Raw genomic sequence first — 24308 nt, forward strand, 5'->3', positions numbered from 1 at the left:
AGAGCTTATGCTAGATCTATCTATGTTTGGTAACTTCTTGAGCCTTCTGTGTTCTTGGGCATTTGAATTCCCAAACCAGCCTTCTATCTTTAATGTTCTATCTAAATTTTAACAAACTTAAAAGAGACATAATGTCATGTAACCATTGAATATGTGTAGATTCAGAGTTATCCTTTCATTTCATAAAAATTGCTTGTCTAGCTATTAATGAGGAAAATGCTGGATTCACTTTTGGATTAAGGTCAAAAATATAACCTCTTCAAGAGAGTAACCAATTAAGGCAATTAAAGGACATGGTTCTAATTTAATCTTAAGAATTACTGATAAAGTTTGGAAAACATTTTTCTAAAATCTTTCTAAATTTGGGCACTCCCAAAACATATAAATCAATGAAGCTTCAAAAATTTTACATATATCACATAATGGATCAATATCAGAACAGAAATGAGATAGTTTGACTTTAGACATGTGTATTCTTTGCACCATCTTAAATTGTAACAAACAATGTGCACAAAATGAAGAGTTATTAATCAAGTAAAGAATGGTGTCCCAATCTTTATCTGAAAATTATCTATTCAAATCTCATTCCTAATCACTGCTAATCCCAGATATTAAAGCTGTTTGAATTTGGTAAGAAATTGAGCCCTTTCATGGATTACAATCACAATTTAAACCACTGGGGTTTCCCGTCCAGCACCTCAGGGTCACGATTCGACTCATGTGCTCATTAATTAGACAGGATCACCTTGTTTAGAGGTGGCGGGTAGATTAATTAGATTATTAGTAGAGTTTTTTCTTTTTCTCTGTTTTTTAAATTAATTGGGACATCTAATCAATGGGGATTAATATTGATGTTTTTTTCTTTAATTATTACAGAATAAGATTCCTACTTAGGTTGTTTTTTTTCTGGGTTTTTATAACTTCATTTTGTTCTACTTTATATGTTCAACTTAATATTAATGTTTAACTTTACTTACACTTTTCTGATTTTTTAAACTTATGTTGTATATAGGTACATGATATGATTTATGCCATGCTTTTAATTAAGATTATATGTACTTTCGATTTTCATATTATTGAAAAAACAATAAAAAATATTTTAAAAAGAATTCCCAAACAAGGGTGTGATGTAGTCAGTCAGTATACTTTACATAATGCGCTCGTATAAGTTTGATAGAATATCTGATGACATGCTGAATCTCCTTAGACTCTATGAAGTAGAGGCGTTGGTGTGCCATCTTCACAGTTGTCTTGATGTAGTAGCTCCAGGGAATGGTCTTCTGAAATATGGACTCTAAATTTGCTGGCAGTTACTGCTTTCTCCTCATTTATCTTTCCAATTTCTTCCAAGCCATGTGTTCCTGCAACTTCAAATTCAGTCCTAACTTTCAAAGCTGCATTACTGCAGATGTTTTCCAGAGGATGGAGAGCAGTTAATAGAAGAGATGGAATTATGCACATGAACACAGAGAGCAGTTAGCTTAACAGATATGTGGTTGATCTTCAGTTTGTTTGAATTGTTTTGAAAGGGAGTTGATTATCATATTTAGTCCCCATATTGAGTGACCAGTGATTCTGAAGCAGATGTCCCTTTGTCCAAAATTTAATTGATGTTTAATGCTCTAATTGTTTTCATTACACTTTTGTATGTGTTATATTCAAAACAAATTCAATATGAATTGCTATAAAAATCCTTTGTTCTTGTTCTTTGCAGTTAAAGAATGTCTTGAGACAGATGTTGAAATACAACATATTCCATATTCTATGAAGCATTATCCAGAAGAAGAGATGATTCACAGAGCCAATGAGTTTTACCAAATGATGAATGAGAGGAGGAGTGTCCGCTGCTTCAGCAAGAAAGTGGTACCAAGGGAGGTGATTGAGAGCATCATCAGAACAGCAGGTAGGAGCCAGGCCATTTCACCCTCATGTCTGATATGAAGAGGAAAATCAGCAGAATGTTTGAGCAGAATTGATAAGAAGTCTTTGGTCAGTTTTTATCTCTCTCTCTCTCTTTCCTCGCTCACTCCACTCTCCCTTTCTTTTTTTCTTCTTCTTTCCCTTCCTCTTTTTCATTGATACAACCTTCATCTGTCATTTTCTTTTTCTTTTCTTCCTTATCATCCTTCCACTCTCCATGTATTTCCTCCATTCTCATTCTTTTCCTACCACTTATCTCCCATTCCTTTTCCTCCCCTTTCCTCCTTTGCTTCATCCTCAACTCCTTTTTTATCCTTATCACTAATATTCCCACTTCTGCCTATCTACCTCAGCGTGTTACAATCTTCCTCATCCCATTACTTTTCTCCCCTGCTTAAAGAAACTATCCTTAAACTTTTGTTTCTTTCTCCTGCCTTCTCTGCTCCTTTATCCTCTCCCTCCTCTTCCCTTCATATTTTTCTGATTCTTTCCTTCCTGTTTATCACTTCTTCCTTCCTTATATCTTTCTTTCTTTTCAATATATCCATTATTTCCTCCTACCATCTCTTTTTTCTCCTCCATTCTTGTTCTCAACTTTCTTTCTCTAACCACTGATCCTCTGAGTTTAGCTCTAGGGTTGCTTTTCTCTTCTGTCTATTCCTCCATAATTCAATCATGGCATATTTAACCCAGTTGTGGACATACAACATCTCCTCACTTATCAGGAAAGTGCAACAGCGACTGCACTTCCTGAGAAGACTGAAGTGGGCAAGACCACCAGCCACCATTATGTCAACCTTCTACAGAAGCTCTATCGAGTGTGTCCTGGCTGGCTGCATCAGAGTGTGGTATGTTTGCTTCAGAATTCAATCTAGAACTATAAGAGTGGCCGAGAGGAGTATCCCTGCCCCCATTGACATAATCTACCAGGATCATTGTCTGAGGACAATCATTGAGGACCCCTCCCACCCTGTACACCATCTTTCAGCTACTCTCATCAGGAAAGAGATGCAGGAATATCAGAGCAAGCACCTCCAGGCTGAGGGACAGCTTCTTCCCATGAGCTGTGAGAGTGCACACTATAACCACCCGAGACTCCCAAATTCATAAAACAATCAAAATCTATCTATCTATCTATTTATTTATTTATCTATCTGTCTTTCCCCTATAACTCAGCTCCTCAAGTCCCAGAATATTCTTGTAAATTTTCTCTGCATTCTTTCATTCTTACTGACATATGTTGTGGAGGTACTCAATACTCTTAAGTATGGCTTCAACAATGACTTGGGCAACTTCACCATCCCAACTCCTGTACTTAATATTTTAGTTTATGAAGGCCAATATTCCAAAAAAAGCTCTTTTTACAAACCTATGGTATCTACCTGTGATGCCACTTTCAAGGAAGCATGTATCTATTCCCAGATTCTTTTGTTCAGCTACTCTTCTCAATGCCCTACCATTTATTTTTTGTGCAAGTTCCATGTTGTTTTCCCAAAGTGCATCACCTCACATTTTCCCTGTGTGTTTTCAAATTCTGTGTCTTGTGACTAGAGTATCTATCACTGATTTGTTTGCCTTTTCCTTCCAGACAGTGCACTTGTGTTCTTGGAACATTGTATTCTGAATTATTACAATGCTATCTTCAGTGGAAACCTGACTGAATTGTGATGAAGCTTTCTGCATTCTCACTCTCTCTTAAACAGAAAATGCCAAAAATACACAGAAGCAAGGCCAAATCAATGGAAAAAGAAATAGAATCAATGTTTTAAAAAATACCTTTCAATGGAACTGAGAAAACATGGGAAAACTTTTTAAGAATGCAGAGAAATATAGAATGGAAAAGAGATAGAAGGAAAGGTCAGAAATGGGGTGGGGGTAAAAGAGTATAAATTACAACAGGAAGGTGATAAAAACCCAAAGCAGGTGAAAATAGCAAGAATACACAACAAGCCTGGACACCTCAAAGGAGAGAGAAATAAAATTAATGCTCTCAGCAAAGATCTTATATTAGAACCAAGAATTGAGAAAAAGAGGGGGAAATGGTTGAAAAGATAGGTTTCAGTTTCTACTGCTTTTTGCATTCCTGGGCACTCAACTTTTCAAACCAGGCCATTATCCAACCAGTCAGTACTATTTTTCACAGTATAGAGTACCTGTATATTCCTCAACAGGCCAAATCTCTTCAGACTTCTTAGGAAGTAGAAGCATTGATGTGCCTTCTTCACATTTGCCATTGATGAGCTAGCTCAAGGAGAGTCCTGATGAAGGGTCATGACCCAAAACGTTGAGCATTCTTTTTTCTCCACTGATGCTGCTTAACTTCTATCAGATTGTGATTTGCCCCAGTATCTGTAGTGTTTGGTGTGTCTGCACCATCCCCGTGTTTATTGACTTGCACCAACTCTGGATTAAGCATGTTTAATTTTAAACCGATCATTCTTATTTTCATGCTTCTATTAGTTTTTACCCTGCCTACCTGCAACATGCTGTCCCACCAAAGATATTCAGGGTCTCTGCTCTCTTCCAATTCCAGCCTCTTATGTATTTCCATTTGTGATCTTTCCAAGATTAATGGATTTGCCTTCACCTGTCAAAACCATGACTACTGGGATTTGCTTCCCAAATCTGGATGCCACCTTCTTAAAGTTATTGCATGAAGCTTTTGGTCATCTCTCCTAATGCAGTACTGTAACTCAAGGTCCAATTTTGATTAATATTAAAGATTGAACTTTTTTACAGCTGTAAGAAATGCAAAACAAATATTTAAACTGAACTCCTGATAAAATAATGCTAAGGGGTCTCCCAAATTACCAGGCAACACTGATTCAGCTGGACTCCAGGTCACCTTCATGCTTCACATCCATCCTCCCCAATTCCCCAAGGTTGCAACGTCAACCAGGAATTGGATGGACGGTTCTCTGTCAAGAGTAGAATGGGTCATTTGGGGATTAATCTGAAGGGACAAATTTATTGAAGGCAAAAAACAAAATCGGTTCTGTCCTGTTTGCACAGATGTCAAGATACTTCAATTATTAATCCAACTTCAGATCAAACCAAGCATTTAAAAACAAGAAGCAGGACAAACACACACTTCTCAGAATGATTCAGAGCCCTGTTCAATCACTTGAATAGTTGAGTGCTCCCAAACAGGCTCCTTAGAATAGTAGAACAGAAAGTGGCATTTGGAAAAGATTTTTAAGTGGCAAGGAGCCTCTTGACTTAATTGCTTCGAGACTGTGGAACCCCTGAATTCAGAGCACTTCAAAAAATAGCCCTGTGTGTGTGTGTGTGTGTGTGTGTGTGTGTGTGTGTGTGTGTGTGTGTGTGTGTGTGTGTGTGTGTGTGTGTGTGTTTACAGGCGAGAATCTACGAAGTTCAGTCTTTGATATTCAGTGTTGAGGCATTGGCCTTTTAAAGTTGATGCCCACAATTAACAACTGATGGGAAGACTGGAGTTGTGGCAGCTACAGACTCACGAATTCTTCTTGCGTTGCCTTTGAAGAAATGTCCATCCATACAAGCTGTGCTCACAACACTCCTGGTCCTTTTTTAGGCAAGACTCGAACTGGGCAGCCTCCACAAAGCTTCCAAGACCATGGCACTGGTCTCTCCAAGTAACTTCACTCCAAGTCACACCTAAAATGAAGCAGTCTCTCCAAGTGACTTTCACTGTTAGTCACAATCAAAATGAAGCACTTTGTTTCTCAAAACACCCCCCGGCATAGGTCAATCCACCAAAAAGGCCTGGCCATTTACTCTGAATTCCACAAAAATGGCTGGCCACCAGAGCTGCTTCAAAAATCTGCTTACTCTTCAGCAGTTAAAATGGTTCTCCCTTGCAAAATCACAAGGTCTTTGCAAATTTATCGAATTCTGGAACTGAATGTGACAAACCATCCCTCAATTCTTTCAATGTATCAAATTATCACTGGGCTGTGACTTATGTCATGCTGTGTGAAATGTTAAATATTAACTGCGACCATTCAGTCCCTCCAGTCTATACTATCCCTTACAGTGATAATGTAGCCACTGAAATGCAATGGTGGCTGATGAACACGAAATAGCAACACACACAGTGGCAGATAAATCAGAATCCATTTACTTGAGTCGTGCGCGTGTTCTTTTAAAACACTGGACCACACGTGCCACATCATGATGTTATGATGTCCTGTACCTGTTCACTAGACCTCTGGGAGTTGTAGTCTATCTATACCAGAATTGGTCCAAGGCACTGATGAGGTGATAATAGCGAGTTGCGTCCACCTCAATCTTCGTGAGGTAAAATTGTGCCTTAGCCTGTTGAAACCACAGCTTTGGTTCTGCCATCCAGAAGGGTGATAGCTTAACAGCAACAGCTGCAGTAACCATATGGTCCAAAAGCTTGTTTTGGACCCGTCGGGGTCACCAATTGTAGCCACTGAAAATGCAGTGGTGGCTGATGAACACGAAATAATGACACACACAGTTGTAGGTAAATCAGAACTTGTTTACTCGAGTCACACACATATTCTTTTAAAACACTGAACCACGTGCACCACGTCATGACGTTTTGACATCCTGTGCCAGTTTGCTAGACTTCTGGGAGTTGTAGTCTGTCTATAGTGCCGCTTCAATAATCCCATTTTACTGAAACAGGAGCTCGTAATAGTGACTAGAGCTGTAGACTGAAAGAAATCTAAAAGAAACCAATTTTAAACCAAGGGGTTTCCAGGGGCTGGTAGAGAGAAAAGGACCCCCAGGGAGTCAGCTTAAGAGTTATGGAAAGGCATCAATAGCATCTGTGGAGAAACTGCAGCTCCCCCCGCCCACCACCTCAAGCTATGCCACTGAGATACCAAGGATGTAATGTGAGGGAAACTCTTTCCAATAATCACAACTTGTATTTCTCTCACGAATTAGAAACACTTCTGGCACTTCAGAGAGACATTATCAATTAACATTTGACTCCAAATCTTCATGAGCTCAAACGTCAGAAACTATAGAACAGAGGCGTAAAAGAATGGGAGACTTTTCTACAGTGAGTTATTGTGATGTGTGCATTGGCTGAAAGAGCAGTTAAAGTGGATTCAGCAGTAATAAGGAAGAAGGAATGGCAAAAATACTTTGAAACATTTAATGGATTTATGGTATTTTTTTTAAATGAAACCATAGGTACTCAAGGCAAGATTTCGGGCAAAACTCCATTGTATCAAAATAAGCTTTTCCCCTTTACACTTCATAATCAACTTTTGAAGTTATGGGATCAAAAGGGTATTAAATTGGTGCAAGGTTGTTATGAAGTAGAGTATTTTATTTCTTTTTTCTTATTATCAAATTAAAGCTTTATTATTGGATAATTTTGGGCATACTTTGCGGTTACCTAGATGGTCTAAGTTTGAAATTTTACTTAGGGTGGTAAGAAGGAATATTTATATCTGAGATATATGCTTTATTACAGAATAAAATGCTTAAGATGATATACATAAATCTAGATTGAAATGGGAGAAAAAGTTTGGTATACTTACTTCAGGATGATTGGATGAATTTATGTAGGGATAGTATGACTAGAATTGTAAATGTAAGGTATCGATTAGTTCATTATAATTTTATTCATCAATTATATTTAACTCCAAAAATTAAGGAAATATAATTTTATTTCTTTGGATTTATGTTTTAGGTGTCATATGGATGTAGGTTTTTTTTTACATTCTACTTGGTCATGTGAAACAGTGAAACCTTTTTGGAATAAACTTAAGGAATTTTTAGAAGTTATTTTGAAAGTGAAATTTTCATTAGATTCCTTAGTATTTTTGTTGGGTAATATTAAGAGGATAAGTTTAAAATTAAAATTAAATAGATTTCAAATTGCTTTTTTTGAGATTGGCATTAGCTGTGACTAGAAAATGTTTGGTAATTATTTGGAAAAATGAGACTGATTTGAGTATTCAGAGATGGAATATGGAGTTGAGGTCTTGTATTCCATTGGAATAGATAACATATAATTTATGTGATAATTATCTTTTTTATTGTAAAACAGAGTCCGTATTTGGATTATAGGGGTTGAATTGTTAAATCTCTTTTCTGCACAGTAGTGGTGTTACTCCAAACCATGGTAATTGATGAATTCTGATGTTATAGGTGATCTCCGCCTTTTCCTTCTTTTTCTTTTGGGGTAGGTTAGAGGGGGTGGGAGTTGTAGGGGATTAGTTTTAAAATATCCTGTATGTATTTTGTGTATTGTTCTTCAAGTTTTATTCATTAATTGTATATTTCAACATATGCACCATGATTGAATAAATAATTTTTTTAAAAATGATAGCCTTGCATTATCAGACTTATTTTCCCACCTTTCTTAAAGGGACTGCTCCAAGTGGAGCACACACGGAACCCTGGACCTTTGTCATCATACAAGATAAAGGAATGAAGCACCAAATTCGAAAAATAATTGAGGAAGAGGAAAAAATGAATTACCTGAAAAGAATGGGGAACAGCTGGGTCTCTGACATAAAGAAATTGAGGTAAATTCAATCAGAGGATGAGTTGGAAGCAAAATATTGCAGATGCCAGACACCTGAAATAGAAAAGGAAATGCTGGAGATCTTCATTGTCAGAAAACATCTGTGGAGAAAGTTTAAAGTCAAAATGATGAGTTAAGGAATGATGTCAAAATTCTGATGTCTTGATCTTTACCCGACAAAGAATTGCCAGAGGGACTCAGCAGGACAGACAAAATAGTCAGTCAACATTCTGGGTTTGAGTCCTTTATCTAGATTAAGATTTTAAAAAAGGTGAAATTACAAATTACATAAAGGGGGAAGGAGGCCCAGAGGGTGATGGAATCAGGACAGAAGGTGTGGGGTCGAGAGGCTGAGGCGGGTAGAGGGAGAAACAACTGGGAAAGGAGATAAAGTGAGAAAGAAAAGTGCAGGAGCAGATAAAAATAATGGAAACAGTGGAATCAGATCTTAACTGATGGCTGATTTTAAAGTGCCAGTTAAAGGAGAGGAAATCACTTGCATTTGTATAACACTTTTCATGATCTGCTTTTAGTATTTCATATGTGAGGACGCTCACATCTCTTTGTGTATAGTTTTCTGCAGTCTTTCTCCATTGGGGTAATGTTCCATTTTAGCATGCTTCCGTCCAAATTAAAACATCCTATTTGCCGACCTTTTGCCCATTCATGGAATTAATCTATTATCGCTGTTTGATTCCTCCTTAATACTACCCTTGCCATCCTCTTTAATATTATCCACAAATTTTACATTATATTTCATTCCTTCCTCTAAATCATTTGTTAAAAATGTAAGTGGCTGGATTCCCAATACTGATGTCAGTGGCACCCTAATCTGAAAATTATTCCTTCATTTCTACTCACTCTTTCCTTGTAATTATCTAATCTTCTGTCCATGTTAATTCATTTATATACTCCCCTGCAGTTTGACTAATGTTTAGAGAGATGCAAATGTTTTCTTTCTCTTGCCTTTTTTAAAATTTCCACCCAAATGCACTCTGCATCTTCCAAGCCGAGATCATCTTACAACTACTAATTTCATCTCTTTGCCCCACCACCTTTACAGCAGCACTGAGAGTGAGAGTTGGGGAATTGAAAAGCACTGGTGAAAGTTGGTGCTTGTTAGTTTCTTTATAGCAGCGGTGAGGGTTAGAGTGAGAGTAAGACCATTGAGTATTAAGAATAAGGGTGATAGAGGAGTCACGCGATGGAGTAGTGGCCGGACGGTGAACTCCAGCCCTCTCCAGAAAAGTCGGGAAAAACAAGAGAAAACACAAAGGCACAGAAATAAAAGTTACAGAAAAGTGAGTATAAAGGTGGAAAGAAGATGGCGACAAAAAAAGAAAAGTCGAAAGCAACGGTAAGAAGAGAGGAAGAGAAGACAAAGGAGGAAAAAGGTGAAGGCCTTACCTGTCCGAAGAGGCCCGCTGCGGAGAGAGAAACCCGCTCCCTCAGGTCGGTAAATAATGGACTACAAAAATGGCTCGCAGAGCCGAGCAAAAGTGCGCAACCGCGCATGCGCGAAGTTTCGCGCATGCGCGATGCGAATGAAAAAAAACACACCGACGGGAGGGGGGACCAGCTGGGGAGTCGATCTCCACAGCCGGCAACGACAGCTGCAGAACACCTGCAGCAAGAAGAGACCACAGAAGACAATAGAAACAAGAAAGAAGAGGAGGAAAGGGCAACAAAGAAACAACAGATGGTCAACCCAGAGGAAGAAGAAGAGGAAGAGTATGGTGAAATAGAAGAAGAAAAGATAGGCAAGGTAAAGGATATACTTGCTCTTATTAAAGGATACATGGAGTCATTTAAAGAATGGCAAACACAGGAATTTAAGGATTTAAGAAAAAGAATAAACAACACAGAAGAGAAAATAATTAAAATGGAGATGACCTTAACAGAAATGGGAAAAAAAATGGACAAGATGGAAGAGCGGGCAGTAGCAGCAGAAATGGAGGTAGAAGACTTAAAAAAGAAATTGGAGAAATCTAATAAAAAAACTAAAGAGACACAAGAACTACTAGCTCAAAAAATAGATACAATGGAAAACCATAACAGAAGAAATAACATAAAGATAGTGGGCCTTAAGGAAGATGAAGAAGGCAAGAATATGAGGGAGTTTATAAAAGAGTGGATCCCTAAGACCCTAGGATGTCCAGAACTACAGCATGAAATGGAAATAGAAAGGGCACATAGAGTATTGGCCTCTAAACCACAACCACAACAAAAACCAAGATCTATTGTAGTAAAATTCCTAAGATATACTACAAGAGAAAAGGTACTGGAGAAGACAATGGAAAAAGTAAGAGAGGGCAACAAACCACTGGAGTATAAAGGGCAAAAAATCTTCATTTATCCAGATATAAGTTTTGAACTCCTAAAGAAGAGAAAAGAGTTCAATACAGCAAAGGTGATTTTATGGAAGAAAGGGTATAAATTTATACTAAAGCATCCAGCGGTATTGAAAATATTTATTCCAGGACAACAAAACAGACTATTCTCGGATCCAGAAGAAGCACGAAAATTTGCAGAACAATTACAAAAATAGACTGAGGGAGGAAGACGGGTAATGAGAGTTAAAATGATCACGACTGATATGTATGTGGGTAAAGACAAAAATAGACTGAGGGATGAAGACGGGTAATGAGAGTAAAAATGATCACGATTGATATGTATGCAGGTAAAGAGGTATAAGAGTGAATAGAGACAATGAGCATACATGAATGTATCTGTACTTAGAGGAAAATATAGATAGTATAGACAAGAATTAATAAGGGAAGGTAATGGAATAGAGAGAATAAGGAGGGAATTAAAAGAAGGACCTGTGTGACATATGAAAAGTGAAATCTTTTCTGGTGGAGGCGGGGTGGGGGGAAATAGCGGTCACTGCAAAATCAGTTGACGCTTGCGAGTGGATTCGCAAATCCAAATGGAGAGGGGAGATGTGGTTGTCCGACAAGGGATAAAGGACAACTCAGGAGGTGAAGGGGAGATTGGGGATAAATAAGATAGAAATAGGAGAATAAGGAAAATGTTAGATGTTGCAGGAATGTTGTCTTATAAAGAGTTGAAAATAAGAAAACAGAAATGGAAAAGGAGGAAAGGTAATGATGGAAAAACGGAAAGAGAAGATAAACAAAATATAAAAGGGCTACGCTGAACTATATGTCTTTAAATATTAATGGAATACATAACCAAATTAAAAGGAAGAAACTACCAAATTTAAATGAATAAATGTATTCCATTAGAAAAAATAACATATTGGTTAAGAAATAATATTGAAATATTCGAACAAGTATAGGAGCCTTACATTAAATACAATAGCGAAAACCTACCAGGGACAAACATTACCTAAGTTGATGGAAGGAGAAGGAAAGAAAAGAATGGACTAAGTAGAATTTCTGGTGTAATTTTGTTGAATGACAACATTGTCTGACTGGCTTAATGCAACCTAGATTGTATACCTAAAATGGATGAGAGGGGGGGGTGGGGGGGTGGTTTGGGAGGAAAGGGGGGGGGAGAAAAAGTCACTGTATATGTGTGAAAAAGAAATAGTGTATATCATGGCTAATGTGATTTATGGTGTGAAAAATAAAAAAATTTAAAAAAAAAAAGAATAAGGGTGATAAACGTAGACCATGGATCAGTACATGGAATTACAATGTTGTGCCATTACACAGATGGATGACACAAGGACAGGATTGACTGATGCAAATTCTGGGATTTATATGTTTCAAAAGGGATAAGGAGGGAGGAATATAAGGGGAGGGGTGGACTTACTAATTCGGGATAGCATAACAGCTTCAGAAAGGGAGACCTTAGTAGACAGATTGTCCACTGAGTCATTGGAAGTCAGAAATAGAAAGGGAGTATTCACTCATAAATGTAAGAAAAATAGGTTATGAGTGTGAGGTAGGGAAAATTTAGATTTTTGTAGAGTAGGTTTCCATAGGTCAGTGTGACATCATGGGCTGAAGGGCCTGTAACATTCTATGTTTTCTTCACCTCCTGACCTTCAAAATCAAATGTCTCTTAAGTTTTGAGTCCCAGCTTTAGGAACTTGTAATCAGGTCTCCTTTACAATGATCAGATCAAGCCTGTTTGTCTCAGTGTTGTAAGTTAATTGATTTGGATTCAGAAGCAATGTGCATTTGGATAGAGATCCTGATTTTTCTACCTTCCCTTGCATTAATCATTGTTTCGTTCTGTTGTAATTCCATTTGTTTCTTATCTGTCTTTCCCTTCACTTTTGCTTTCTATATTTTGTCATTTTGTTTTTCTCCTTTTTCCATTCTCTAATTCCCTGCTCAGGCATCCAATCCCCTATAGAACAAACAAGCACCTCCTCAAGGTTATCAGGCTCACTTCTCTAGACTGCAAACCATCCAGCTTGTGTGGATCACATTTTTCTCAAAACTATCTTTACTCTGTGGGATACATCTGTTCTTCCATCTTTAAGAATGCTAATTTATTGGGATCCCTCCTCCTGCCATCTTAACCTTGCTAGAGTTTGTCATTGCACATCAGATGTGCAGGATAAAAATTTGAAACGTCTGGATGTTATTAGTTTCTATGAAGGTACTGGATGGCTAAATAGATAGGTGGAAGATGAAATTTACATGGAGATGAGGGGTTTGGAGGGTTATTGGCAGTGAGTGGGAGGTTTGAGCTAGTGGAGTTGTTCTAGTGAACCGGTGCAGACTCGAAAGGCTGATATGGCCTGTTTCCGCTCCGTAAATGGTTATATGGTCCCAATGCCCCAGGAGTCTAAGCCCATCCTGACAGAGGATGATAATGATAATAATTATAATTTGGAATAGCCCTGGTGTGTGCTGTACTACAATGCATTCTGTAAATCAAACAAAATGCAATCACAACTCATCTGTTGTTTAGGTGCTGTATATTGTGTACCTTAGAAAGGGCATTGATCAGGAAGTTGTTTGGTTCCACATGATGTTGTAATGCAAGAATGCATCCACCTGTGTTTATCAGTGTGACCTTGAGCGGAAAGTCATTTGTTGTTCCTATTTGGAGGATCCTCCCCTTATCAATAAATACAAATTTAAGCCTTAAGCCACTGCTTTAGTTCATCATGTCCTCAATACTCCAAACGATACCAGGAAATTATTTAAACCACATAATTATTGTTCTTTTGTTGTTTGTAGGACAAACTGGATTAAAGAGTACCTGGATACTGCACCTTATCTTATCTTGATATTTAAGCAAACTTATGGAATTCTATCCACCGGCAAGAGGACCCATTATTACAATGAGATTAGTGTTTCAATTTCCTGTGGAATTCTTTTGGCAGCACTGCAGGTAATCTGAAATTGTAAACTACAATCATTCATTAACTTTATTAGACCTGCTATTAATCCATGGGCTATACAGTTGATGAAAATTATCTGAACCTGTTCAGAGATCTCTGTGTCCTACTAACATTCTTTCAGCATTAGGAAAGAGTCGTCATCACATTCACCGAATCTACAAATGGCATTGAAGTCATGGTCAGGTCACTGACTTCAAATGCTATTGATCTGAGAAAAGGCTTCAGTTTAAATTTGCATCTGAATTCAGCAGATTTACAGCACAGTACCTTCAAAACAATACTGAAAACATGACCTACATCAACATTTAAGAGTGGTACTTTCTCAAAAGTTAAGGTATCACGTCAATGAATCACAGTGGGAAACCACTCAAACAGTAATGTTTCGCAGAGAAGCAATCAATAAATAATTCAAGCCCGTTGTTGTATAGGATGTGACTGAAATGAAATACAAAATTGATCTTGGGCTCTGAGCTGAAAGTGAAAAAGCTTGTTGGTAAAAATTTTCATGATGCATTTATTTTGTTGCCTCCCTATCCAGAATGCTGGCCTAGCAACAGTAACCTCGACTCCTCTGAACTGTGGCCCTCGGGTGCGTGAAATCCTTGGACGCCCAGTGAATGAAAAGCTGCTGTTGCTGCTGCCGGTTGGGTACCCGGCAAAAGATGCCACTGTGCCAGACTTAAAACGCAAGCCATTGGAAGAAATTATGGTCTTTGTGTAACTTATTGAAATAACTCAATGTCGGTAGATGGATGCTTGTCTAAATCTACAGCTTGTAGTACATTCATGACTGCATTATCCCACCCAAATTCTCCAATAAATCACAATGGGAACAAAACCCACTTTACCCAATTGGTCTTCTGGCGCAGCTTGGGCAACCTCACAGAGTAGGGAACCGGAATCAATGTCCAAAATCCAAGTGTTCAGAAATCGTGCCACCTAGTTCAAAATTCAATCATTGGAAATCTGATACACATCTCACTTTCTCAATTTGGACTGCCTAAAGATTAATCGAGTCCCACAATTCCACTATTGGAAATATAGCACATTAGAGCACAATTCTCAAAACAGTCATTCTTTAATCAGTATTAATTAGATTAAAGGTTATGAATTCCAGTTGACAAAGCAGAGGCTACCATCATAGCAGTTAAACTTTAAAGAAGGATGCCAGGATAGCTTGGAGTCATTGGCCACTACTTCTGTCATGCTAGAGAATTGCAGGACATTCAGGTCTCCAGAATTACTCTCAATACAAAAACTTCCTCCAGTTTCTCAGACTCAAACTCAGCAGGGCATGCAGCAGACTGAGAATTTCATGGAATGTATATATTGGAGAAGGTCACATTGGTACTACAGGAAATCCTGGAGAACGGTGAGTGGACAATCCATTCTACAACACACATTGTCAGGAATATTCCCTGTGTGGCACACTTAGTATTGAATATAGGCAAGGGAAACAATGTACCCTTGGAAACAATGATCTAGAATACATCCATTACAATGTAGCAAAGGACTAAACAAGAAGCCCAGCATTGCATATAACTACTGTGATCCATGAATTCAACAATCAGAGGAAGAGATGGACATTTATGTTACTTCCCGAGTAGAGATATAAAGAACATCCTAAAGAGAATGCAGAATATTTTAAGGGGTGCAATGAGAATAGCCAGAAGTTGTGGCCTTGGGGGAAACAGATGACATAGGGTTGATTCCCTGAAGTCACAGGTGCATAGAAAGTCAAAGAGTGGACTCCCAATGGTTGTAACCTCTGCATTACAAATGCCATACATCACTGACCATTGGACAAGTCGGTAAAATTGGTTCAGATATTACTGTGGAATTGGTTCAGGAGACAAAGTTTCTGAAGTTCTGTTCTGGAGCAGAAGTCTTGATCAGGATAGAAGAATTGCACAACAACAATGCTGTAATTTGTGAACTCATGCTGTAGAGGAGAGGCTGCACTAATCTGGGAAGGAAATAAGTGGCACAATGAACTATGGAAAATAAAAATCAAGATGCATTTTAGATCAGGAGAGCTAAATACCTTAAATGAAAAATAGTTTAAAAATAAGAGTCCAAAGTGGGTGATGCCTCAATCTGCAAGGCATGGTAAATAAATATCCTAGCTGCTGGCTACAAATGTAATAATAGAGACTTGACTTAAAGAAGGGAACAATATTATTGGCTACAAGAGATTCAAGAAAGATGGAAAACAGCTGGAACCTGCAACAGCACTGTAATATTCAATCGCACAATAAACTGGTTAGAATCAAAGATCTTAAAGTTTATTACCTAATATAAATCAAAGATTGCAAATCGTGGGAAGGTAAAAGAAGAACAATTTGTACGGCAATTGGATAAAGACCTTCAAGAGTATTGATAATGAGATATATGATCACCATTATTGACAGAAATTGGAACAAATAAAGGGTAAAAATGGGGAACAATGCCTGAATGTATGCATTGAGTGGTTTCTTAATCATTGTACTTCAAGCCCAATGAAGATGAAAGTGATGGGGCTAGTCACAATTACTCCACAGCAGATACAATATCATTGCCTCTCCACTCAGCTCTGGTTCACCTCGTCAACAGCAGCATTTCATCGACTACAGCTCAGTCTTCAATACCATTATTCCCTCAGTGCTGGTTAATGAGTTCCAATCCCTGGGCTTCTGCACCACCCTCTGCAACTGAATCCTGGACTTCCTCATCAGAAGACCAGAGTCAGTACGAATTGGAAGCATGTCTCCTCTTCACTGAAGATCAATGCAGGCACATCTCAATGATGTATGCTTAGCCCACTGCTCTACCTCACATACACCTATGAATGTATGGCTAGGCATAAGTCAAATGATGTCTATAAATTTGCCGAAGACACCACAATTGTCGGAAGAATCACAGACGGCAATGAAGAAGTGTACAGGAGGGAGATAAATAAGCTAGTCGAGTGGTGTCACAACAAACTTGCAAAACCAAGGATATGATTGTGGACTTGAGGAAGAAATCAGGAGAACATGAACCAATCCTGATCGAAGGTTCAGTCAAGGACTTCAAATTTCTGGGTCAATTCAACGTCAATTCAAGCATAAAGAAGGCTCACCAGTGGCTATACTTTGTGAGGACTTTGAGGAGATTCAGGATGTCACTAAAGACTTGAAAATTTCTACAGGTGTACCATGGAGAGCATTCTGGCTGGTTGCATCACTGTCTGGTATGGAGGTGCCAACACTCAGGAAAGAATAAATTCCAGAGGGTTGTTAACTCGGCCTGTGACATCATGGGCACTAGTCTTCATCAAGAACATCTACATGAGGGTGCGTTTTAATCCTCAATTATCCCCAAAACCCAGATCATACTCTCTTCATTCTGCTACCATTGAGGAAAAAGGTACAGGAGCCTGAAAATAAGCACTCAGCACCACAAGGACACCTTCTTCCCCTATGCCATCAGATTCCTGAATGAACAATGAACCATAGAAATTACCTTACTTTGCCTTTTACTTTTTCTTGCATTATTTTTATTTATTTTATAAGGTGGTTTATATAAATTTGGCACTGTGATGCTGCGGCAAAACAACAAATTTTGTGACATGTTCAAGATTATTGAAAACTTCCTTATCCACTGGTGAAGTGCCGGAAGATTAGAGGGTAGCTCATGTTGTTCTGTTGTTTAAAAAAGGCTCCAAAAGTAAACCAGGACATTACAGGCTAGTGAGTCTTACATCAATAATAGGTAAATTATTGGAGGGTATTCTGAGAGATCGAGTGTACAAGTATTTGGACAGCCAAGGACTGATTGAGGATAGTTAGCTTGGGTTTGTGCGTGGTAGGTCATGTTTCACGAATCTTATAGAGTTTGCAGCAGCTACCAAGAAAGTAGGTGAGGAAAGGCTATTAATGTTGTCTACATGGACCTAGTAAGGTCTTTGACAAGGTCCCACACGAGAGGCTAGTACAGAAGCTTTAGACACTAGGCATCCATGGAGAGGTTGTAAACTGTATTTGAAATTGGCTGAATGGGAGAAGACAGGGAGTGGTGGTATCAGTCTGGAGGCCTGTGATTAATGGTGTGCCTCTGGGATTGGTGCTGGGGCCATTGTTGTTTGTTGTCTATATCAATAATCTGGATGATAATGTGGTAAATTAGATCAGCAAGTTTGCTGATGACACTAAGGTTGAAGGCATTGTGGACAGCAAGGAAGGATTTCAAAACTTACAGAGGGATCTGGACCATCTGGAAAAATGGGACAGAAAAATGGCAGATGGAATTTAATGCAGAAAAGTGTGAGGTGTTGCATTTTGGAAGGACAAACCAAGGTAGAACATACACAATAAATGGTAGGGCATGGAGAAGTGTGGAGGAACAAAGGGATCTGGGAATTCAGATCCATAATTCCCTCAAAGTGGTATCACAGTTGGATAGGGTTATAAAGAGAGGTTTTGGCATCTTGGCCTTCATAAATCAAAGTATTGAGTACAGGAATGGGGATATTATGATGAGGTTGTATAAGATATTTGTGAAGTCAAATTTGGAGTATTGTGTGTAGTTCTGGTGGCCAAACTCCAGTAAGGATATCAGTAAGATCAAAAGAGTGCAGAGAAGATTTACTTGGATGTTGCTGAGTCTTCAGGAATTGAGTTACAGGGAAAGATTAAACAGCTTAGAACTTTATTCCTTGGAGTATAGAAGAATGAAGTGAAATTTGATAGAGGTTTACAAAATTATGAGAGGTATAGACAGAGTAAATGCAAGTAGGCTCTTTCCACTTAGAATAGGAGAGATAAATACAAGAGGACATGGCTTCAAGGTAAAAGGGGAAAGGTTTAAGGGGATCTTTTCACTCAGCGAGTGGTGGGAGTGTGGAACAAGTTGCTATCTGACATGGTAAATGTGGGTTCACATTTAAGTTTAAAAAATAAACTGGATAGACACATGGTTCAGTGAGGTCTGTAGGGTTAGGGAATGGGTGCAGGTCAGTGCGACTAGTGGTATGATGTTTTCGGCACAGACTAGAAGAGCCAAATAGCCTGTTTTCTGTGCTGTAGTGTTCTATGGTCTATAGACAATAAATTCTGATTCTGGGGGATGAAGTGCAGAAACTGAAGCATGCTTCAGACCATTTGGCTAACAGTGATTCTAATTTCATCAGGATTAGAAAGGTTGTTGAAAAGGCTCAAGGATACTTGAGTGTAAAATTACATAATTGAAAGAGGGTTAACTTCATTGAGTGTAATTTAATGTTAATTTTTAATTTAGAGATTCAGCGTGGTAATAGCTCAAAGGGATTTGGCATCAATTAAAATTAAAAATTGGTTGACTAAAAACTTAATTGAACAATAGAGAGCTCTCAGTTCTTGGGTGCATTCCTGGTTGGAAGGGCATCCAAATCAGGAGCTCTCTCAAAGACTAAAGATAAGGTTAAAATTAAGCCAAACAAAAAGGTTCACAGCAAATGTAAATGTCATAATTTTGCAGAGAATGAAGCTAAATATGAAGAGTAGAGAGGCTATCTAAAGAAAGAAGAGAAGAAGCAGAGAGAGAGTATCAAGTGTTCAAGCCTGAAACATATCTTTGCTATATAAAGGACACTGCTTGACCTGCTGAGTTTCTCCAGCTTTGTGTTTTTACTTCAACCATGGTGTCTGCAGACTTTCGTGTTTTACTTCTTGTTCTTCCACTTAATCTGGCCTTATGAATGTTAGAGCTAACCTGGTGACACACAAGAGACTGCAGATACTACATTCTGGAACAAATAACAAGAATCTTGATGAAGAGCTCCAGCCTGAAACATTGACAGTTCTTTTTCTCCCACTGGTACTGGTTGACTTGTTAAGTTCCTCCAGCAGATTATTTTTGTTAGACCTAACCCATGAGACTGCTTGCAAAAGAACCTTTCTCACCATACTAGAAATAATGTGACAAACATCAACATGCAGGAAAAAGAGCAGTACCCGGTGCATAATTAGTGAGTTACACTAATTATTTTCCCAAACTTTTCATAGTGTCCACTACCTTTTGCAGGGCTTTACGCTCATGTGCAGTGGTGTCTCGGTTCAAATTTCAATTGTCAGAGTACATAATGACATCACGTATAATCCTGAGGTTCTTTTTCCTGTGGAACAGGCAAGATTTCTAATTCTTGATAACTAAACTGTACTCAAGAAAAAAGATATATATACCAAAGAGAGAAATGTAAACTGTATTTGACGAACCATATCAAACTCTCACTGTTGAGAACTTCAACACACCTCGATTTGCAGAATAAATTGGACAAGCCAGTCAGCAGAGCTATGAACAACTTAAATTTCCATTGTTTAAAACAATAATGATGAAGACTCAGAACTTGATGCTAAATATCTCCAGCCAATTCAGACAATCAGTCAGTGAATCCAAAAAGATATTGAATTAAAATAGCCAAGCCAATAGGTTAACAGTTAAAGGAACAGAAGATTGCCTATTTAGTGTTCTTTCCAATCTACAGTTTGAATATTTCTGGTCATCTTTAAACATGAGAAACAAGATCCATGTCGGTGAGGGATAAAAGGTTAGTTTGAAGTTAGCACCCCAATCTATATAATTATGAAGGTACGATCAAAGGCAAAATACAAGGGAATATTTTGAAGCAAGGTAAAATACACATGCTTGCTATAACCACAGCTGCCATTTTATCCCTGCAGCACTTCTCTCTGATATTTTGACAGCAAAGATTGAAAGAGTGATTGAAAGTGAAAGCTACAATCAACTAGGCAGCGCAATGGATAGGTATGTAGTCAATCACCTCACTGACATTGGTAATGGAAGTGTAATCCAGAAATTAAAATGGTAAACAATAACCAAGAATACAATAGTCTGTCATAATATATATTATAATCTGTCATTGTCATTCCCACCAGATAAAGACTGATCCTTTTGAATAGACAACAGCCTCCTCGTTTAAAAAAAATGACAATTGGCAGAAAGTTAACTAGAAAGCAAAGAGCAACATCCAAATTAATTGCTTAGAAAATACAGAGCCTTTACCACAATAGGATTTTGCTTCAATAATGCCTCTTCCCTTTTTACATCTTCTCATCCAATCAGTACATCTTTTAATTCATTTTTCCCTTGAGCATTTATATTCTTTTCTTTGGCTTGGCTTCACAGACGAAGATTTATGGAGGGGTATGTCCATGTCTGCTGCAGGCTCGTTGGTGACTGACAAGTCTGATGTGGGACAGGCAGGCACGGTTGCAGCGGTTGCAAGGGAAAATTGGTGGGTTGGGGTTGGGTGTTGGGTTTTTCCTCCTTTGTCTTTTGTCAGTGAGGTGGGCTCTGTGGTCTTCTTCAAAGGAGGTTGCTGCCCGCCAAACTGTGAGGCACCAAGATGCACGGTTGGAGGCGATATCAGTCCACTGACGGTGGTCAATGTGGCAGGCACCAAGAGATTTCTTTAAGCAGTCCTTGTACCTCTTCTTTGGTGCACCTCTGTCTTGGTGGCCAGTGGAGAGCTCGCCATATAACATGATTTTGGGAAGGCGACGGTTCTCCATTCTGGAGACATGACCCACCCAGCGCAGTTGTGTCTTCAGCAGCGTGGATTCGATGCTTGCGGACTCTGCCAGCTCGAGTACTTCGATGTTGGTGATGAAGTCACTCCAATGAATGTTGAGGATGGAGCGGAGACAGCACTGATGGAAGCGTTCTAGGAGCCGTAGGTGATGCCGGTAGTTTGTCTCAATGCAACAGGGAACAGATGGTAATGTTAAGGCGCCACGTTGACAAGAAAGCTGTGGCAGCTAGTCAGGAGGATGAAGGAAGCATTCATAAGTTTTAGGAAACAAAAGTAAGGAAGTTCTCATGTGAATTATATGGGTCGTCAGCAAGGAGTGTGAAAATGGACTTGGGAGAGGACATGAGGAGACCTTGGCAAGCAAGATTAAGGAAAACCCTGATACGTTATTCACAGAGTGAATAGCAAAAGAATGACAAGAGTGAGGGAAGTATTATGAGGGATAAAGAATGTGATGTGTGCCTGGAGGGAGAGCAAGTGTTGGAGGCCTTACAGTATATAAATACTTGGCTTCAGTGGTCAGGAGGAAGAGCGACCTTCGTGAATGTGAAGTCAGAGTAGAACATGTTAATGAGCTGGAGCTGGAGCTTGTTTAGATTAAGAAAGAGGAAGTGTTGGATCTTCTTAACCCTTTGGACTCCATGTCTCTGTTTTCAGGGACTACCAACAAGTGCATATACTCTGTGTCCCTGTTTTCCAGGACTGGTTTTGTACCCAACCACCAGCTGGTTCATACTGGTGTTCATACTATAATTTACCCATGGACCCAGTCTGGAGTATATATTATGAAAGGTCAAAAATGCTCATAGTCCAAAGGGTTTAGATAGGTCCACGGGTCTGGATGCAATGATTCCAGGTTTTTACAGGAACCAAGGGAAGAGATTGCTGGTGCATTGGCCATGATCTTTGCTTCCTCCCTGGCCACCAAGAGGTACTGGAGGATTGGAGAATGGCAAATGTAATCCCTTCATTTAAGTAAGTTAAGAGGAAGAATCGTGGGAATCATAGACAAGTGAGTCTTACGTAAGTGGGGTGGAATTTGGAGAGGAAAGCAATTTTTTTTAATTTTAGATTCAACACGGTAACAGACCCTTCTGGCCTACAAACCCATGGCCCCCAAATACACCAATTAGCCTACAACTCCAACAACCCCCGTGCATTTTGAAGGATGGGAGGAAACTGGAGCACCCAGTGGAAACGCAGACAGACATGAGGAGAACATACAAGCCCCTTACAGAGAGCACGGGATTTGAACCAAGGTCGCTGGTGCTGTAAAAGTCCTGAGCTAACCACTACGCTAACTGTGTTACGGTCCACCCCCCCCCCCCCCCACCCAATACATGAAAGTGCTGGAGAAACATAGCAGGTCATGCAGCATTTATAGAAAATAAAGAGTAACTAATAATTTGGGTCTGAACAAAGAGCAGGTACCTGATTAAAAAGGTTGAGGGGAGGAGAAGAAGGGCAGGGGAAGGAGCACAAGTCAACAGGTTATAGGTGGGAAGACAGAAGAAAAAAGCTATGATAGGCAGAGGGGGTAGCTCACCAAATGGAGAACAAAGAAAAGGAAAGGAGAGCTCCCCACCCACTTCCAGAGGACATTAGAACAGAACATTACAACACAGAAAACAGGCCCTTCTAGTGTGTGCTGAACTATTATTCTGCCTTGCCCCACTGACCTGCACCCAGTCCACACATACCTGCCCAGATTTTTCTTAAATGATAAAAGAATAGTATCTTTTACTTCATTGATAGCCAGACAAGCAATTTTGATGAAATGGAAGGATGACTTAGCACCAATTCATATATAATGGGTACAGGATATTACCATATTTGACTGGATATAGGAGCCACTGGCATATAGAACCCCCCCCACCCATTTTTAGCATGACATTTCAGGAAAAAAATTGTTTTAATTTATTTACCTCATTTAATTTGCCCAGGGGTCCCATCGCTCCCTCCCTCCTTCCCTCACTTGCTGTCTCCCTCATTGCTTTAAGGGGATCGCTGAGCCTTGATTATCAGGCTCCTCTAACTAAACCTGATCATCGAGGCCTGACAGGAGGGAGCGAGCAAGGGAGTGAGCGATGGGAGGGAGAGAGAGACAGAGAGCTGGCGGGCAGGAAGGAGGGAGAGAGTGACCCTTCTTACTGGGGGAAGTGAGTAGAAATGGTGACTCCGGAAAGCATGAGTGAGTAGTTTGAGCTCTTTCCTCCTGTTGCCATCTTGCACCAAAATGTTACCTTCGGATATTGGACCCAAGGTGTTTTTGAAGCAATTTTTATTTTGGGGGGTGGGGAAAGGGGGGGGGTTCTTATATGCTGTCAAATGCATTATATCTTCATTGAGTTTACAGAAAACTATATAAAACATTAAAGAGATCAAGATTGAATTTGACAAGATATGGGACCCATTTCTTTACATATTATTCACTGATTACTGTGTTTAGTGGGAGGGGTAGATTAGAATGTGGGTTTTTTTTTCTTTTTTCTCTATTTTCATTTATAAGTAGAAGAGATTAGTCTAAATAGATAACCAACAATTAATATGTTGTAATATTAGAATATGAGGTGAAGTTTTCATAAGGGAATTTCCATTTTATTCGAGCATTGTGTGCAAGACAATGTATAAATCACTTATGATTCATATTCTGTATTGCATTATATAAAAGATATGTAACTCATATGTAGACAATATATAACATAATATTTCTCACTACCAAATCAATAAAAGTATTTTTAAAAGAAATGAAATGTTAAAATTGAGCCTGCATTCACAACTTCAGCTGGCAGCTCATTCCAGACTCTCATCACTCTGAGTGTAAAGAAGTTCCCCCAAGCTTCTCCACTTTCAAAAAAAATTGGCGGTGCTGCCAGAGATGCTCTAATAGCAACACTGCTGCTTGTGCAGACCTGCTGGGAGCAGAGATACAGTAGTTCTCCCACAGGGTCCAAAACCCAGTCTGACTGCCATCAGCTCTGTACAGGCTTTAACAAGCCAGTTAAAGGAGCCAA

General features: G+C 39.0%; 1 protein-coding gene across 2 annotated transcripts in view; it reads left to right on the top strand.

The window, feature by feature from the left end:
• iyd (iodotyrosine deiodinase) overlaps positions 1-24011 on the top strand; it is a 50818-nt gene extending 26807 nt beyond the window's left edge. The window contains exons 2-5 of one of the 2 annotated variants that reach the window (XM_069932488.1): positions 1715-1903; positions 8258-8417; positions 13582-13735; positions 19221-24011. In XM_069932488.1, coding sequence (XP_069788589.1) covers positions 1715-1903; positions 8258-8417; positions 13582-13735; positions 19221-19259 — 542 coding nt within the window. In that variant the 3' untranslated portion in view covers positions 19260-24011. Of the gene's footprint in view, positions 1-1714; positions 1904-8257; positions 8418-13581; positions 13736-14283; positions 14598-19220 lie in introns of those variants that run through there. The other variant, XM_069932487.1, reaches the window with a different exon arrangement.
• The last annotated feature ends 297 nt before the right edge of the window (positions 24012-24308 follow it).

The sequence above is a fragment of the Narcine bancroftii genome, chromosome 4 (genome assembly GCF_036971445.1).
Source record: "Narcine bancroftii isolate sNarBan1 chromosome 4, sNarBan1.hap1, whole genome shotgun sequence".
In the NCBI taxonomy this organism is placed as follows: Eukaryota; Metazoa; Chordata; class Chondrichthyes; order Torpediniformes; family Narcinidae; genus Narcine; species Narcine bancroftii.